The sequence below is a fragment of the Echinops telfairi genome, unplaced genomic scaffold, assembly GCF_000313985.2.
Source record: "Echinops telfairi isolate 266 unplaced genomic scaffold, ASM31398v2 ScPeMD7_21;HRSCAF=78, whole genome shotgun sequence".
In the NCBI taxonomy this organism is placed as follows: domain Eukaryota; kingdom Metazoa; phylum Chordata; class Mammalia; order Afrosoricida; family Tenrecidae; genus Echinops; species Echinops telfairi.
The window spans coordinates 5,110,964-5,126,597 of NW_022103918.1; the positions used below are offsets into that span (position 1 = coordinate 5,110,964).

At 37.6% G+C, this 15,634-nt stretch overlaps 1 protein-coding gene across 3 annotated transcripts in view; it reads left to right on the top strand.

Annotated features, from left to right (window-relative positions):
- PIK3C2G (phosphatidylinositol-4-phosphate 3-kinase catalytic subunit type 2 gamma) overlaps positions 1-13,519 on the top strand; it is a 471,530-nt gene extending 458,011 nt beyond the window's left edge. For all 3 annotated transcript variants that reach the window (XM_045288491.1, XM_045288490.1, XM_045288492.1), the window contains 2 exons: positions 2,664-2,789; positions 12,601-13,519. In XM_045288491.1, the coding sequence (XP_045144426.1) occupies positions 2,664-2,789; positions 12,601-12,753 (279 nt within the window). In that variant the 3' untranslated portion in view covers positions 12,754-13,519. The remainder of the gene's footprint in view (positions 1-2,663; positions 2,790-12,600) is intronic.
- Positions 13,520-15,634: the final 2,115 nt, after the last annotated feature.

Below are 15,634 nucleotides of genomic sequence, written 5' to 3' on the forward strand. Positions count from 1 at the left end.
TGCAACAACAATAACAACAACAAAAATGCCCATTCCAATATATCAGCAGCCCTAAGATTGAAAATCTTACTCTGCAGAAATGTCTTATTACGTCTTGTCTAAACTGTGCATTAAATTTATTCATTCTCAATGTATAAGAAGTAAAATAATAGTATCCAGTATTCATTGAATCATTCTTTTTCAGCTGTGTCCTTACAGTATATGGTTCAACCTTGAAAATCCTATGATATGATTATTGTCTTACCTTCATTTAACAGATAAGCAAACCTATCCCCTGAAAAATTAAGATTTCTGTGAAAAGCCACATAGCTGACAAAAGTAGAGAACTAGAATTGCAACGAGACAATCTATTCCCAGAAGCGTTAAAGTTGAGCACACAGTGACTATAAGTCTGGTATTCTTAAGCCCCAGTACAGACAAGAAAAGAATTAGGTAATGCAAACACACTTTTAATCTTTCCTTTGTTCCAGTGGGATTTCCACTCTAAGAAATATTAATCACATCCTTCTGTATCACAGAAGATTCTACTCTGTCATGTCAAAGCACCTCTCCATAAGGAGGACTTCTGGATGGGGACACATATCTTGAAGTCCAATGAAAACAGCAGTTCCCAATCTCAATGTTTTGACATATAGGTCTGTGTAGGTACACTTCATCAATTTTTAATTGAAAATAAACAGCTATCATTTTCTAGTCACATAATTTTTACTGTGTAAATTAGAACAGGGAAAAGTTGGTTGAAAATGTATCTCTTATTTTCTTGCTTTCCAAAACGTTTTTAAGAGTGCAAAATAAAGATGCATTCAAGCTGTGAATGACAGCAGCATTGGAAGGCCACATGTAAATATCACTGTTTCAAAATTTAAAATATATTTGCATAAAATTATGGATCTAAGTAATACAATATGGTTAAAAATAAGCACTTCATTACTCAAGTTTGACTTTAAGTTGTGGTAGTTACATAATCTGGTGTCAATTTGAGGATTAAGAGTGTAAGGGTGGAGTCTAGTCTGTCAATCAGGACATAGCCAATGAAGCCTCTATGTGGGCATGGCCTTCTGAGGATTCTGGGAGTCCCTGTATTTCCTCCTTGGAGGCAGAAGACACTCTCTCTCGCAGCTCACTTCCTGTGAGATATCCCTGTGGAGAAGACACATGAAGAAAGGCTGATGGAACCAGACCTCTGGAGCCAGAGCAGCAACATGGAGACCCTATTAGTGCTGAGATGCTTACAACACTACTAGATCCACAAGACTTCCAACCCACTGACCACTGATGTTGCATTCAGCATCATCACATGGTGTTTCATGACTCTGCGGAGGACTTTATTGTTTGGTATCAGACATATGGACTAATATCTGACTCATGGACTTGATCTGGACTGGGCTGGGATATTTACTCAATATTCAACTGCTCTTGTATATAAAGCTCTTTCTTAAAAACATATGAGTGTTCATGAACTTGTTTCTCTGGTCTACCCTGACTAACACAGTTGCCACTTTAAATAAAGCATAAAAGCATTTCATATTAAATTAACCTAGATATCCAAATTTTGGGGACTTTTTACTCTCCATTTGGTCAAGATCACTAAGATAAAATCCTATTTGCTATATTTCAAATCAGTTTGTATTTTAAACTCTTTGAAGTAGTTGACCTCATTCTTCAAATGATATATTTAGAAATACACATACCCATAGTAGATTTAAAGGGATGATGGCCTCTACGAAGAAGGGTGCACCTCTGAGGGGACTGGAAAAGGCAGGAGAAGAGTTATTGGGGAACGCCAGAGACTGATGTATTCGATTCTGTCGTTGAGGTAACCCCTTTGATAGCTTCTGAGGTCTCACAGAAAATAATTTTACAAGGCTATGCCATGTGTTTTAGAGGATTTATCTAAGGAATTAGTGAAATTATATGAAAACCTAGTAACTATATTAAAGTTGTAGGTCCAATTGGTATTTTAAATAAATCCAACTTTAAGTGGGATATTATGCAATCATATAAAAAAATCAAACTAAGCCCACTGCCAGTCAGTTTCAACTCATAGCAATCCTATAGGGCAAAGTAGAACTGTTGTATAGGGTTTCTGGAGCTGTAACCCTTTATGAAGACCATCTCTTCTTTCTTCCCCGGAGTGACTTACTGGCTCAAACCACTGCATTTTGGGTTAGCAGCCTCCTGCTTAACCCTCTGAATCCCCAGGACACCAACAACCATGCATACATATCATTAAATGCTAAATCTCATTTTATATTTTAAACTTGACTCCCCTCCCCTGGCCTCCTCCCCCTACTGGCTCATGAACCATGAGGCATTAAGAGGAAAACACTCTCTACCATGGATTAACATTCAGTTTTTAACCATTTCTGTCAAAAAGTACAAGTTTAGCTTTTATTATTAAAAAAAATTAGAGTAAATGACATTTAATGAGCTTTTAAGTATAATTCTCTGACACCACATTTAATTTAGCAGGGAAATTTTACTCTTTTAAACTGTGATTTGGGATTACTTTTGAGCAATGAAATGTTTTTTGATGTTATTTTCCAATAGAGAGTGACAATAATAAAACCCAATTCTGTCTTTGGTATAGATATTTAGTAGCTTTGTATTTGTTTTCTTTGATAGCAACGTGTATTAATATTTATAACCACTTTCCTCTGCAGCATCTCCCAGATGGCTCTGCGCCCAGTGCACATGTTGAATTTTATCTTTTACCATATCCCAGGGGAGTCCGTAAGAGGAAAACAAAATCTGTTCCAAAATGCACCGACCCTACTTACAATGAAATTGTGAGTATGCCTCATCTTTTCTCCAGTCATTTTATATTTTTCTTACCTTTTTTCAGCTTAAAAACCAAATATGGAAACATTACAGTAATTGGCATCATTACTCCATACAGGAAAGACATTTGCAAAATGCCCAGTGGATTGATCCCTGTTCTAGATGTTTACAGGAAGGGGGAAGTCCAGGTGTTATTGGTCACAAGGTGCTTATGCAACAATTCATAAATTATGGCTAACTTCCAGTAATAGCCCCAGTCTCTGGGCTCAAAAAAAAAGACATTTGTTTTGCATACTAACATTATTCCTGACCCGATCTTATATTTTCTAACTTTCTTAAGCCTGATTTTCTTTACCCAGTAATGTTAGCATAGGCTACTGTATACAGCAGTGGCAGAGAAAGGTCAAAAGTGTGGCTACTAGGGCTCAAATCTACCCCTGCCTGGGATTATTTCAAACAAAATAATTGAACCATGTCTCTGCCAACAGTGGATGGGTGCAGACAAGTTCTTTCAATAAGATACTTTCCTTAGTTTCATTCGGGTGCCTTCGAAATAAATCCAATCATAATAGTGACATCAGAGGGGTCTGCAGTGCCCGATAAACTCAAGAAGGAGAAATCAGCTCAGAGGTTAGAGCAATTGTTTTTATGATTCCTGGGGGGTCGGAGGGGGTGGGGTGGGGAGTAATCCTGATAGATTTTCCACAAAGAACACAGGATGATCACAAGGACTTATGGTATTATAATGAACTTTTAAGACTACTGAAAACTACTTTGGTGAGAAAAAGGACGGGAAATTTATACCAAGATTTTTTTTCCCCATCAGAACAATGCACCTGCGCCTTCTTCAATGGTAGCAAGGGCTTTGTATGAGAATTTCACTGGAAAAAACTTTGCCCCATTCCCTCCTATCCTGATCTTACCCCTTCAGACTTTTTATGTTCCCAACAGTCAAGGAGTATTAAAAAGCCATGCTATTTGAGTCTCTTGAGTAGCTCAGCTGCAGTTTTGACAAGGTGTAAATCAAAGAGCCAGAATTACTTAGGGAGGGAGTCAACAGATGGGAATACCTCTGCAGAAGGGCCAAGACCTAGAGTGATGTTAGGTAGAAAAATAAGAGCTTCACATTTGGACATTTTTGTTGCATAAAGGAGTCTAAGATTTTGAAGTAATAGTTTTTGTCTTGATAGATCTCATAACATCACCTTTTAGAATCAAGACAATGAACAACTAAAAAATTAAAATTGAGTTAATTTGAGTTTATAGTGTAGGTGGCCCTCTAATTTATTTGTACTATACAATTTGAGCATCCAAACCCCTGTAGGTCAACTACTACACAAATTCTACTGATTCTATCCTTTACTATCGCTTCTCTACCTTTCAGTCAATTACTTACTCACCTTTTCTCAGTGGATCTTTAACTTAATATTCATTGTGTACATTTAAAATATATAAGTATATATACACATTAACCCTTCCCTTAAGCATCCAAATTTCTTTTAACTCCTTATCACGTCTATTCTCTTACAAAATGAACCAACAGCCTGCTTTTGCTGCACCACTTCCTTTCTGTCTTGTGATCCTGTACGATCAGGTGGATGACGTTTATTGATATTGCTTTCTTAAAGTGGAATCAATAAACTACTGATCAACGAATCAGATGATTCTTTATACTCTCTTGTCCCATACCCCTGTTGAGTAGTCAGCACTATTGACCGTGCACTATGTCCTAAAACTTTTTTCTTCCCCAGTTATGCTGTTTCTTAGTTCTTTCAGCTCCCTTAACCAGTCCTTTCTTTACTGCCACGCTTCCTCTTACAATAGTGTTCACTGGAGTTGGGTGGTCCACCCACATTTCCTCTTAATACATACTCTCTCAAAACGTGCCCATATGTACATTGCTACTCCCGTAAGCATTTACAGTGCCACTCACAAAGGGCAGTTCGACCCTCTCCTATATAGGCTTACTATGAGTTGGCATGAACACGATGGCAGTGAGTACGTTGCATCTGAATTTACTCCTCAAATCCAAGTTGCTCTCCCAAGTGCCTGATCTGCATTTCTACTTGATGACTGACGAGTTCTAAATAACTCTCCTAATTGGCTTGACAGCAGTGAGATTGGTTTGGAGCACTTTAGCGTCAGATTTGCCTCTACAGTTTTTCATCTCAGGATTTAAATTTTAATGATACTTCTGTGGATGTTACCCACATCTCGACGAAGAGAGGAGCTGAGGGCAGGAACTCCAGAGTGGCATTTATGTCACTCTATTGTTCAGGCAACTCCTCCGGGGGACTTTGAGACCCACACAACATGATTCAAAAAGGGTTCTGAGATATATTTCATTATAATGTAGTTAATGAAATCATTATTCCCTTTTGAAAAGCATTTAAATATATTTAGAAGATACATAGGAACCCGAGTAGTGTAGTGATTAAGCATTAGTGTGCTAATCTCAAGTCAGCTGTTCAGATCCGCTATAGGGGAAAAATGATGCTTTCTGCACTTTAAAAGAGTTATAGTCTCAGAAACACACAAGGGCAGTTAGTGTTTATACTGTCCTATAGGGTCACTATGCGTCAGAATCAACTCGATGACAGTGAGTTTGGTTTAGTGGACTTTAGATGATAGAGAGAGCGTGGGAGAGATTACAGAGATTATGTGGAGACATGTGAGCAAAAGAGAGACTCAATAAAGGAAGACACCTTATTGTGACGTCAACCGCTAACGATACACACCTTCCAATAGTCCTGATTTGTTGAACACCTATTCCTGTTTTATACTTCTTTTACCCTTAGTATCAAGAAAATTCTCATACTCTATATCTAATTACTTGAAATTTAAAGTAACATATAAAGGCAAAAAGCCAAAAATGTTAATGAGAATTTTTCATTAGCTTTCTACTTCTTTCAAGCATAAAAAATACATGGAAATGTTTCATTATCTTTTAATTATATTTTTCCACCAGCCCCCTCGTGAATTAAAATAATAATCGTAATTACACATGCCCAAATATTACTTGATAGTACTTGGTGAACTATATGAAGAGAAATGTAGTATCAAGATTGGAGGAAACCATTGATCTGTGAAATACACATTACACAACCTTGCTTGCTGAAAGTGAAGAAGGCTCGAAGCACTTGTTGGTAAAGATCAAAGATTACAACCTTCAGTATGGATTATATAACATAAAGCAAATGAAAGTCCTCACAACACGTAGGATCATGATACACGAAGAACATTTTAAAGTTGTCAAGAATTTAGTAATCAATGCCCATAGAAGCGGCAGTCAAGAAATCAAACAATGAGTATTGAGTAATGACTAATGAGTAATGAAATCAAATGAGTAATGAGTAAATCAATGAGTAATGAAATCAAACAAATATGAGTATTGAGAACATCTGCTACCAAAAACCAAAACAGCAAAAAAGTACAAAGTGCTAAAAAGCAAAGGTGTCATCTTGGAAATGAAGGTGCACCTACCCAAGCCATAATATTTTCAATAACCTCATATTCATGTTACCGCTAAACAATGACTAGGGAACACTGAAGAATAATGGATACATTTGAATTATGGTGTCGATGAAGAATATTTCATAGACCAGGGACTGCAAGAAGAATTTACAAATATTTTTGGAAGAAGTGCAGCTAGAATGTTCCTTGATAGCAAGAATGGCAAGACTTCTCACATACTTTGGACATATCTCTGGAAGAGGAGAGGATGCTTGCTAAAGAACTGGGTCAGTGAAGCAGAGAAATACCAGTAAGAGACGCATCGACACAGTGGTCAAAACAATGAGCTCAAGGACAGAAACAATTGTGAAGGTCCCATAGGACCAGGCAGTGTTTCCTTGTATCACACATAGGATTGACCTGAGTTGAAACCAATTCACCTTCACCTAAAAACAGCACATGAGTTTACCAATCCAAAATTCAAGACCCAAACTCATGGTCATCGAATCAGTGCCAACTCATTGTGACCCCGCTGTGGGTTTCCAAGACTGGAAACGGGAGTAGAAAGCCCCGCTTTTCTCCCATAGAGCTGCCGGCGGTTTCAAACTCCCAACCGTGTGGATTGCAACCCAATGCACAATCAGTTCACCACCAGGGCTCCCACATGTCTCTGTCTGATTGATTAGAAGTGCTTCTCCATCAATCTATACTTGTAACAGAAACTGACTTTATCTACACTTCAAACTCACTGTCCTTGAGTCAAAGCCGACTGATAGTGGCCCTATCTGAAAGGGGACAACTGCCCCTGTGGGTTGCTGAGAAGGTAACTCATGACAGAAAGAGAAAGCCTGTCTTTCTCCTGAAGAGTGCCTGTGGTTTCAAACCACTGACCTAGTGGTTAGCAGCCCAATGCATAACCACTACCCCACCAGGGCTCCTTTCGTTTATATTTAAAGAATTTTGAAAGTCATGTGCACATGAGTAGCAAACCTCAATTTATACAAAATCTAAACCAGCGGAAATGTTCATATAAGTGGTTCTTCTAATACCATAGTGATCGATAAAATAGGAGGTCATTCCATAAATAATTTTGCTAGGAAGTCTTCTTGAATTTTCAAAGACGTAGGAAAAGGGAAAGACACGATTTTAATTTTCTGCTGTCATGCTGTCTGTATTAATCCATCAAGGATATTTAGAAGGGAAAAAGAAGGTGAGCCAGTTTCAAGTCTGACTTTACTTCCTCTTGCCCTCAGTTGCCATGAAGACCTAAGTTGTCTGCCAAGTGCTTTAATTAAATCATTTCTGTGCATCCTAAGCAGAACCTCTGTGCTTATAAGAAGCCCTAGTAAGTGATCGCATGGTATTTGCCATGCGTTTAAGTTCTCCCCGGTATCTGGAAATACTTAGAACTGCTACTTCAGCAACTGACCACAGCTGGGCTCTCTCAAACTAGCAAAGGCATGCAGTGTTTGGTGAAGTGGGAGAGAATGACCTCCCTCCGCTCCTTATATAGATTTCTTAGAGGAATATAAAGATGGTACCAGACCATATCACCAATGATTTATGAAGCTTTTAATGAAAATGTTTCTTTCTTTCTTAATTCACAGACCTCTCTCAAATTCCCAGATCTGAAAGGAGCTCATTAGGGAGCACTTGCAAGTGATAGGGTTTCCACCCTTCAGATACTAAGGTTTTGAGGTGCAACCAAGCTTGTCTAGTCAACCCTTCCCAGAGGGAGAACGAACAAGGGTGACCAGCCGCTTTCTTGACAACCTTTGTTATATATATTCCAGTGGGAGAAATGACGAGGCTCAACAAGGGGCTAAAATTAGGGCTAGGAATGTACCTGCCACCGCCTTTCAGCTTTTAAAAGAAGCAGAATGGGGATTTTACTCCAACTCATTGCTCATTCCATTATAGTACCTTCAGTAGAAAAGGATGTTATATATGTCAATAGTAGAATTCTTAACAACCATGTGGGATACCTGAGTTTGGTCCCCAGCCAAGCAACCTCAAGTGCAATCCCCACTTGTCAGTGAAGGCTTGCATGTTACTGTCAAGCTAGAAAGGTTTCAGCAAGGTTTCTAGACTAACACCAACTCTGAGGAAAGCACTGGAGATCTATTTCCAAAAACTCGTTTAGTTTAACCCCATTGTGCATGGTTTAGCATTGAGTAGTCAAGGGCCACTCAGTGTCAGCTGACAGCAGTAATTGTGTTTTCAATATCGTAAAATATCTTGCAAGCTATGCAGATAATAATTGCTATTACCTAGCACAATGGCAGTAACAAAGTGCATTCAATAAGCATTGCTATTTTGTATTTATCATCTTCTTGAATACTCATAATGATAACACTTTATTTGTAAATGAAGAAATTAAGACTCAGAGTCGAAGCCTTTTGCCTAGGGTTATGAAGTTACAGCTGCTTATTCCAAAACACGAATTCCAAAACCTACGCTTATTATCCTAAATGATGCTGTAAATTTTCCGTATGGATAGCCATTCACAGGGTTTTCCTCTTCTCTCTTTGCATGGACCTGCTTCCACAAAGCTCTTTCCACAAACACTAGATACATTTCAACTTCCATATTATTATCCTCCCATTGCAATCATTTAAATGCACTTTAAACATATTTATTTGACCCTTGTTTCAAATCATACAAAGTGAGTAACTAGTCTAGGTGTTTGATGGATCAAATCATATACAGTGAGTAACTAGTCTATGCGTTTGATGGATATTCATTACTTTAATGTTTTTCTATTTGGTGTAATGATTTCAAACTCATCAATTTAATACTTGTCAGAATGAAGAGTTGGCTTATGCCTATGCATAAGGAAACATGCTAAAGTGAAATTAAATGAGTTGTTCATTTTTCATTCTGCTGTGTGAAAGCAGAATTGTCTTAGTTATCTAGTTCTGCTATGAGAGATGTACCACCAGTTATCAGCTTTAACAAACAGACCTTCATTTTTTGTGCTTAAGGAGCCAGAAGTCTGCGTTCAAGGTGTGGGCCCTTGGGAAAGGTGTTCAGTCTCTGTTGACTCTGGAGAATGGTCTGGTCTCTTTTACCCTTACCCCCTGGATAACCTCCATGCGGCTTCCATCATTGTTCCCTCCCACCCCTGCTCCTTCTTCTGTTTGTTTAACTCTTTACAATTCTTTTATATCAGAAGGGATTGGTTCCTGATGTGTACCCTACACTATCCTGTCTCTATAACCAAACAAAGACAACCCATTTCCAAATGGGATTATGGTCAGGAGCCTAGGCATTAGGATTTATAACACATATTTTCATTATATAGGAACACAAATCAATCCTTCAAAAGAATACATATCAAATCAAAAGTTTCTGGAATAATATAACATTTCATACACTTGGCTTATATTATCCGCTGTTCATTGCACACTAGGAAAATAATACATTTTAAAATATGTCAGAGGTGTAATGAAGTAATTAAAATATATCACTATTTTCTAGGATATGCAATGATTGCACCTATGATAGGCAACTGAAGAATTTTACATTCTCAGATACTTTCAGGGAAATAACTTTTGCATAATAAGGCACAAAAAAAACATATAAATGGAGTGATGCAAACTTTGGAAGTTCATATTTTGCATTTTAACTAGAAAGGCAATTAATTCCTAAAATCATTTCCTGAGCCATTCAGCATGCTAAATACCTAGAGGATTCATTCTGTCTGGAAGTGTTTTCTCCATCCAACTGATACAAAATACCAAGAAAACAAATGTTCCATCTTGTGTATTTGATGGATTTTTCTTAAGCTATAATTTATTAGTGTTTAATATGTTCCAGGCTTTGTAGAAAGGTTTATATTCATTATGTCACTTATTTTTCCCTACAATGCTCAAAGGTAAGTATTATTATCACCATTATGCAAATAAGAAAACATTCATCATGACAAGAGATTAGTAAAAATATAAATTATTGATATTTTTCTTACAAATTTAAATGTTTGGGGCTTATTCAGATGGTTCTCACAAATTTAAATCTTTAGGGCTTATTTAGATTTATTAAGCCTGACTTTTCAAAGGGCCTAATGCTTAGAGTTATCCCACTTTCTGCTTCACATACAGTAGCAGTTTGATGGTTCATTTATCTATTTTCTCTCTAAAATACATGAGTTTATCTGTGGGGGAAGTGTGGTTGGAAGGAAAACAGAGCATAGTTCAGATTTTAAACTAACCACTGTAGGGACAAGGACAGAGAACGGACTCTGAAGCCCTGGAAGGAGTTGCAGGCAGGATTAGGATCACGTTGTGGTACAGTGACATGAATTACAGTGGTAAGATTTTGAAATTTTTAAGGCAGCCCTTGAAATTCCTTATTGTCCCAGGAGAACTTAATAGAAGACAAGGAGTCATTAAACAACCAGTACTATAAAAATAAAAGATAACCCCCAGTCTGGAATGCAAGTGAAATTCTATTAAGGGTCAGTCAAGGGTTGGATAGACTGGAATCATACATTATATTTGTATCTAGCGTCCTTTGATTGAATTGATTTAAAATCACTGTTCAAAGCAACTAACAGATTCATTTGAACTGCGTTTCATTGATAATTTAATGGATACACACACACACACACACACACACAAGACACACAAGAGGCCTTTGTTGTGTAAAAGACCAGAAACTACATCAAGTACAATGCAACAGAAAGGACATTGAAGAAACCCCCTGCCCTACAGTCGATTGCAAACCCTAGTGACCCTATGAGACAGAGAAGAAGTGCCCCCACAGTGTTTGCGGGGCCATAAATCTTTACAGAAGCAGCCTGCCTCATACTGTGCCCATAAAGCATCTGGGAGTTTTGAATCTTTTGGTTAACAGACCAACACTGCACTCCCAGTGCTCTTTAAGATAGTGATAAAGTTAAAGTAAACCCACTACCAAAATGTCAATTCTGGCGTCAAATCAGTTCTGGATGCCAGTGACTCCGTAGGGTTTTCAAGATCATAATTTCTACAGGAGCAGACAGCCTCATTTTGTAGTGACTGGTGGTGACGAAGGACTGACCCTTGAAGTTGGTCGCCCCACACACAGCCCCGGAGGAGCAGGAGGGAGCCTCCCCAGTGACTCAGGCTCTGCCAGTACAAGCTCTTCCCCTGCTGCTTTTTGGATTTTTTTAAACAGTTCTCTTGACATGAAATTCACATATTACACAATTCAAGAGTTACTATACTAAAGTGCTGTGCAATCATCACCACAATCAATGTGAGAACGTGTTCTTCTTTCTTGTGTTCATTGTGGTTAGTTCCCCATTTCCCCGAATCCACCTCTGCCATGCCCCTAGCAAACTACTAATCCAGTTACTGTCCATAAATTTACCTATCCTGGATTTCATATCCAGAAAATCATACAAAATAAAACCAAAGAGCAATTAAAAAGCCAACAACACCTTGTCCTTTGGCCATAAAAAGCAAGCAAGTTTATAGCAGCATATAAAATTCGTTTTCTAAATGTGCTCTTAAGACCTTTCCTAATATCATGTTGGACTTACACGCACAGCTGTTTCCTACTAATGAAGGACCGCACATTTAAAATTTCCGTGCCACTATAGCTACATAGGGATAGCCGGTGGTTTGCTTCTGGATAAAAGAAAATGAACAGCGCAAGAACTATTTTATTAAGCGCTTGCATTCAAATTTGTATGTATACAGTACTATGATTCCAGCTCAGATTCTTTAAAATTAGTTATACAGAGAAACTTTCATTTAAAAAACAAGAAGATATCAACTGTAATTATCATCCAGTGGTGGAAATATGGATTTCTTTCTTTTGTTAATTTTTGTTTTATTAATAATTTATATAGTGTTCACATATGTTCATACCTAAAAATTAAGCAATTATAAATAAACAAAAGAAACTATAGAATGACTTCTTTACATGAAGAGAGAAATACTTTTGCATATGTTTAAAAGCACAAGGAAACCATGCAAATCGGTTTGTCTTTCCTCCTTAGCCTTAAACACAGAAGGATGATGTCAAACTCCAATGTGGCCAAATAAATTCAAGGACAGTTAAAGGTTAAGGGTATTTTAAATTCCTTGCTAATGAATAATTTGCAATCTTATAAATTTGAGGTGGGCCATTCTAATAGGTTCTTAGCTACTTGGAGTAATTTTTTTTTGTCATGTTGAACATATGAATTAAACTTCCATTATGTTAGGATACACTTTAGCTTTTCACAATTAGAGTTAGAAATGAAATATTCTAACATGAATCTATCCATTCCAGGATACAATACTCATACTCTAGCAGGTTTTTTCTCAAAACAATATTCAAAATAAAGATCCATTTCTATACATGGTATTTATATTTCCTTTTCCTTTCCATTTTCAGGTGGTATACAATGAAGTCTCAGAGCTTCAAGGTCATGTCTTAATGCTTATTGTTAAAAGCAAAACCACATTTGTAGGAGCAATCAACCTCCAGCTCGGCAGCATCCCTCTTGATGAAGAAAAGTGGTATCCACTAGGAAACAGTATCATTTGACCATCACTATAAATATATGCAATGATTCATTAAGAACTTGGGGGGGAGTTGTTGTTTGTTTGTTTTTAAGATCCAAATCTTTCTAGCACTTGAACAAGACATTTTTTCTGCCTAAGATAAGGTATAGACACACAAAAAAATGAATCTAAATCAATCTTTCTTGTTATCTATACTTTATCTGTTTGTTCAGTGGTTTCTTAAAATATTTTCTTCTTTAATGGAGCAACAATTAATTCAGTGATATCCCATATATGAATCATAAAAAATATGTGATTTTAATATATCTTTTAAGTCAACCATGTATTCACTAATATATCTTTTAAGTCAACCATGTATTCACATTTGATTTTAACTCTGTGTGCATGGTCGACTGCATTAATCATATGGTTCTTCTAACCATAGTCTTTCAACTCCCACCAACTGACTGGGTGGACCATACAAACATGGTACCTAAGGGCCTTGGACAGTTTTCCCATCCCACTAGGTATAAAATGAGCAATCCGAGAAACAAGAAGAAGAAATCTCATGACTATCAAGAAAGAAGAGCCAGGAGGAATGCCTCTTTTGTGCCCAGGGATCCCTGCAGAGAGAAACTGTGATGGCAGTGGCAGTGGCAGTGAGAGTTCAGGTTCTAACAGTGGGCTCACAGCATGAGTCCAACTGAATGCCTTCAGGCAACAGGCTGGCTTACAGAATCTGTGTCCTTCACATTTCTGATGCTGAGTTGTAGCCTGTTAATTTCTCTAATAAACTCCATAATTATGAATTTTGTCTGTGAATTCTGTGTAACCGTTACAATGAATTATCAAACCTAGCAGAGAATCAGTCTGACTGGAAATTACAAAATCAGGGAAATAGTAGGCAGGACAACTCGAAATGGAGACTTTCCTGTGATTGGTCAGAAGTACAAACGTGTGCTGTTTGTGTTTATTAGTTTAAAGAAGTGATGGAGGGGTTTTACAGGATTTCTACAAGATCATTATTTTAAAACATTTCTTGGAGCCTTTTGAGGGGATTTCTGATAAGGATCTTGTGTCAAAAATCACCCTTAAAAATCACCTGTAAGAACATTATTTCCATATCTTTAACCACAGAGGGAAAACAATGTTTGGTTGCTCTGGACATGTATCCGTTTAAGGGTCAGACATTTGCAGGGGAAATCCGGCCGTGGTGGGGAATATGTGGCCCGAAAGCCCTGTAAGGCCTGCTAGATCATCAATATCAGTTAACATCATACACTTCACCAAGGAGAAGTCGTTCCAGCAATCATATCAGGGGTGAGTAATCAAATGTCTTAACAGTATGACTCAAGAATGATGGTATAAAATCCAAATGGCTCTTGGCAGAATAAAGGTTTTCCACCCCGAGTCTAGGGGACTGGCAGTTGCAGAGGAAATAAGCAAAAGTTAAAATGAAGTCAGCTCAGACATGTACCATGTCAGTTGATTTCTTTTTAGAACCTTCATACACTATCTTTGCACGTTTTCTGTAAGTAAGTCTAGAACTACTCTAAAATGAGTTGGTTTGCCTATACCTCTTACAGAGAATGTACACATTGTTTTGACATAAGTATTCAGCTGTACTTCCCCTTGTCAGACTAATAAAATAGCTTTCTAATATCAAAAATAAATAAATGAAATGAAAGCCTCATTTTATTTCCTAGGAAGCAGGCTTTAGGATGTCAAGGACAAGTCTTTAGCAAGAATCAGAAAAAGTATCAGAGCTTAAAAGAAAACATGTCTGTTCTCAACCATTATCTACACTATATGACCAGACAGAGTTCATTCTCAACATGTGTGCTGGAGTGGGAAGGAAACTGTGTCAAGGACCACGACTCAATTAGGAGGAGGAGTGAAAGAAACAGTTGAATGTGTTCCAATACAGCCTCACGATCAATTTCTAAACTTTGAAAGGCGGCAAAGGTATTTCAAGAAGACACAGGATTAACTCAATGAGATATCTTAGATAGGACACATCTGAAAGGTGCAATATCATAATATCTTAATTAAATTATTTTTTAATTTATTATTAATCAGGATTTAATACACAGTCATATCATTACATAGTTCAGTCACATCAAGCAGTATTGTACATTTGCTACCACAATCCAGTTCCACACATTCTTTTTCTTCCTGGACTCCTTGACATTGCCTCCTTTTAACCCACCCCATATCACCATTGTACCCACCCACCCCCACCCCCGAAATCCTGAATCTACTTGCTGTCCCTATTGGTTCAACAATCCTAGGTTTCATATACCCAAAACCAAAAAAGCACATAACACAACTTCAAGAGGATGACCCCCAATGACATAACACTTCTGAGATAAACCCTTATATGAACAAACAAACAAAAATACAGAAAATATTGAAAACCAAATCAGTAATGGAAGATTTCTATCAAATGTGTATAGGTCATCAACTCCTGACAACTGTTAGAGTCTGATAGGCACTTTTGCTGTTGCCTACTTCCTGAATCTATCTGCAATATCATGAAAAATTAAACAAAATGCTCACCAGGTTTTCATTGACTGATTTTCAGAAGTAAATCACCAGCCCTTGTACCGAGTCTGTTTGCATTCGTAAGCTCAGTCAAAGGCTGTTCAGCAGCATACAAGCCTTCTCTGACTGAACTCAAATGCATCAATTATCGCAGGTCTTCCCAATTCACTGCTCATCTTTCACATGTGGGAGAACTAATGGAAAGCACCATGGTTTGGGCCAGGAACACCCTAGTCCTTAAAGCGACGGTGTTGCTCTTGAGCACTGTAAAGAGGTTCTGTGTGGCAGACTGGCCTAATACAACACATCGTTTTATTTCTCAACCGCTGCTCCCATGAGTATTCATTGTGCATTCAAATAAGATGAAACCCTTAGCAACT